Source organism: Pristiophorus japonicus, chromosome 8, assembly GCF_044704955.1.
Source record: "Pristiophorus japonicus isolate sPriJap1 chromosome 8, sPriJap1.hap1, whole genome shotgun sequence".
Classification (NCBI taxonomy): Eukaryota; Metazoa; Chordata; class Chondrichthyes; family Pristiophoridae; genus Pristiophorus; species Pristiophorus japonicus.
Genome location: NC_091984.1, coordinates 99,211,334 through 99,215,319, shown reverse-complemented (window position 1 = coordinate 99,215,319; position 3,986 = coordinate 99,211,334). Strand labels below are relative to the sequence as shown.

General features: G+C 48.0%; 1 protein-coding gene across 1 annotated transcript; it reads left to right on the top strand.

The window, feature by feature from the left end:
- Positions 1–2,854: 2,854 nt before the first annotated feature.
- Positions 2,855–3,629, top strand: LOC139269142 (putative nuclease HARBI1). Its single transcript, XM_070888242.1, has 2 exons — positions 2,855–3,251; positions 3,361–3,629. The coding sequence occupies exons 1-2, from the start codon at positions 2,855–2,857 to the stop codon at positions 3,627–3,629; spliced, it is 666 nt and encodes a 221-aa protein (XP_070744343.1).
- The last annotated feature ends 357 nt before the right edge of the window (positions 3,630–3,986 follow it).

Here is a 3,986-nt window from a genome sequence, read left to right as displayed (position 1 = left end):
ACCGTCCTATACTTTAATCTATTTTCTCAGTCCATTTTAGCCAACTCTGCCTTCATACCTTTGTAGTCTCCTTTATTTAAGCTTAGCATGCTGGTTAGAGATCCAACTTTCTCCCCCTCCATCTGAATTTGAAATTCAATCATGCTATGGTCACTCATTCCAAGGGGATCCTTTACTAGGAGATTGTTTATTAATCCTGTCTCATTACACAGGACCAGATCTAAGATAGACTGCCCCCTGGTTGGCTCCATTACACAAGGAATGCTCAAGGAACCTGTCCCTTATGCACTCTATGAACTCTTCCTCAAGGCTACTCTGACCAATTTGATTTGTCCAATCAATATGGAGGTTAAAATCACCCATGATTATTGCTGTTCCCTTTTTACAAGCCCCCACTATTTCCTGGCCTATACTCCGACCAACAGAGTGGCTACTGTTAGGGGGCCTATAGACTACGCCCACCAGTGACTTTTCCCCTTATTATTCCTTATCTCCACCCAAACTGTTTCAACATCCTGATCATTTGAGCCAATATTATTTCTCACTATTGCAGTGATTCCATTCTTTATCAACGGAGCTACCCCACCTCCTTTTCCTTTCTGTCTGTCCTTCTGAATTGTCAAGTACCCCTGAATGTTTAGTTCCCAGTCCTGGTCACCTTGCAACCACGTCTCTGTTATGGCTACCAGGTCATACCCATTTGTAACTATTTATGCCGACAGCTCATCTAATTTGTACAAATGCTGGGTGCATTCAGATAAAAAGCTTTTAAATGTGTTTTCTTACCATTTTCTCCTGTTATTGCCCCAGTTTCTGATACACTCATGTTTATAGATTCTGTATCTTCCTGCCATGCTCTGGTTTTCCTTCCCCCCAATGCTACCCTGCTCTATTGCCTTCACCTTGTTCTTTGAGCTTTTAGGTTTCTGCTCGCCTGAACCCTCCCTCCCCACTAATTAGTTTAAAGCTCTCTCTGCAGCCCTAGTTATTCGGTTCACCAGGACCCTAGCCCCAGCACGTTCCAAGTGGAGTCTGTCCTGATGGAACAGCCCCCTCTTAGCCCAGTACTGGTGCCAGTGCCCCAGGAACCAAAACCCATTTCTCCCACACCAGTCTTTGAGCCACGAGTTAAGCTCTCTGATCTTATTTAACCTATGTAACTTTGCTTGTGGTTCGGGTAGCAATCCAGAGATTATTACCTTGGTGGTTCTGCTTTTTAATTTGGCCCCTAGCTGCTCATAATCCCTCAGCAGAACCACTTTCTTTGTCCTATCTATTTCATTGGTACCCATGTGGAGCATGACAACTGGATCTTCCCCCTCCCACTCCAAGTTCCTCTCCAGCCCAGAGGAGATGTCCTTAACGCTGGCACCGGGTAGACAACACAGCCTTCAGGACTCACGCTCTCAGCTGCAGAGAACAGTATCTATCTTCCTAATGATACTGTCCCCTACCACTACGACATTTCTTTTTACGCCCCCCACTTGAATGGCCCCCAGTACCACAGTGCTGTGGTCAGTTTGCTCATCCTCTCTGCAGTCCCTGCTCTTGTCCACACAGGGAGTAAGAGCCTCGAACCTGTTGGACAAGAGCAAGGGCCGAGGCTCCTCCATCACTACGTCCTGGATCCCCATACCTTCCTGACTCATAGTCACACCCTCCTGTCCTTGACCAATAGCCAAATCTGAGTTAGTTAATCTAAGGGGTGTGACTACCCCTTGGAACACAGTGTCCAGATAAGTCTCCCCCTCCCTGATGTGTCACAGTGTCTGCAGCTCAGACTCCAGCTCATCAATGCATAACCAAAGTTCCTCGAGCTGCAGACACTTGCCGCAAACGTGGCCACCATGGACCACCAGCTCCCACATGTTGCAGCACTGACACATTACCCATCCTGCCATATTAATGTATTTAATTAATTAATTAAGTTGTATTTTTGTCCCACCAATGGCACAGAATTCTAACCCTTAGTAAATCACACACTACAGCTATTTAGTAAACAGTTGATTGAATAATTAAGCAAGAAAAGCAAGAAAGGATTCCTGCAGTTTCTTTTTATTTTTCCTTGCCAATTTTCTCCTGTCCTCTCTTAAAGGCATTGGGTTGGATTTTCCGCTAATTTGTGCCTCGTTTCGCACCATGGCGGGGAGGTAAATGGTGTTTCTGGGGGTCAAATGGGGCGTCCAGGACTTAGCGCCTGCCTGGAAGTTTCAGCAATGGTTTTATGGCGGCACAAAAACTTACCACCCCGCCCTCCTTTTTGAACGCCATGATGACGTCAATCGTTGTGCAAGGCTACTCTAGCGCCCCGTGTGGAACTTTCGGCCCTAACGTTCGATTTAGCGGCGCTCCAGGACCGGAACAAAAAAAAACAAGTGGTCTCAGGGTGTGGCAGGTGCAATTTGTGGCATATTTAAAGGGAGGCTGGAGGATTTTATATCGCAGTTGTCAGTAACTGCCACGGTTGCATGCAGAACGCTGTGTGAGTCTACAGTTTAAAGCGGCACTTTTATGTGACATAGTCTTTGGTTTTCAAGGTCAGTAAGAGAGTTCAATGGAGGCAATGCTAGTTCGCCAGCAAATCATCGTGGTTGCTGTTGTCAAGCGGCTTCAAGTTGGAAGAAGGGTTCTTGTCCATGGTGGGCAACGGAATTGAGGAGGCCACAGACGTTTGGGGAGGTGACCTTGCCCCCGATGGGTTTACAGGGAACATCGCTCATACCACCACATTTCTGATGCAGAGTGCATTCGATGGCTGTGCTTTAGAAAATAAGTGCTAACAGAGATATACCAGCTCTTACAGACAAACCTACAGCCTACCAGCACCAACAGGACTGCGCTGCCCGTCGAGGTGATGGTTATAGAGATGATGGCCTTCTATACCTCCACCTTCTTCCAGGCAGCAGCAGGGGACATATGCAGCATCTCGCAGCACACTATACCTTGCTGCATTCGCCAGGTGACAAGGACACTGTACGCATGCAGAATGGACTTCATAATGTTCCCAATAAGCAGGGACAGCCAGAATGAGAGGGTTATTGGGTTTGGACAATTTGCAGGCTTCCCCAAGGTTCAAGATGCCATTGACTGTACACAAATCGTCCTGCGAGCTCCAACACAGAATGCAGAGGTCATACGAAACAGAAAGAGATACCACCCCCTAAACGTTCAGCTGGTCTGCGACCACACTCAGCGCATCCTCATAGTTAATGCCCACTATCCAGGGAGCATTCATGATGCTTTCATCTTGCGTGAGAGCAGTGTCTCATGAATATTTCAGCGACAAAGGCAAGGTCAGAGTAGGCTGATTGGGGACAAAGGATACGGCCTGGCCACCTGGCTCATGACCCCACTCATCAGAAGCTGAGCAGCGCTATAATGACAGCCATGCAGCCACCCGCAACATCATTGAACAGAAAATTGGCATGCTGAAGAAGCGCTTCCGATGTTTGGATTGCTCTGGAGGCATCCTTCAATACTCCCCTCAACAGATTGTGTGCTACATGCTACACAACTTAGCCATAATGAGGGGACAGGCATTGCCAATGGGGATTGCAGGACCACCTCAGGAGGAGGAGGAGGACGAGGAAGATGAGGAAGAGGAGCCTGCCGAGGAACCCATACCGTGACCACCACAACCACAGGGGTGGCAGCGTGGAGATGTGGCCGCTGCAAGAGCCTTATGTCGGCAACTCATCGTTGACCAGTTTGCTTGAACGGGGTAGGGGAGGTTTGAGCGTTGCTTCGCTACTCTATGCTGGCTATTCTACAACTGATTCTGCAAATGAGACACAATGTCAAAGGTCAAAAAACAATTTTTGCCAACATTGAACAGTCTCAATCCCGCCACCGCCGCCGCCCCACCCCCCCCAACCCCCTGCCCCACACCCCATCTCCCCCCCCGACCAACACAAAACCTTAAATTATACAATGGTTAAACACTTATGGACACAGAACTGTTCCCTGCAATCAGAAACATGTAAAGT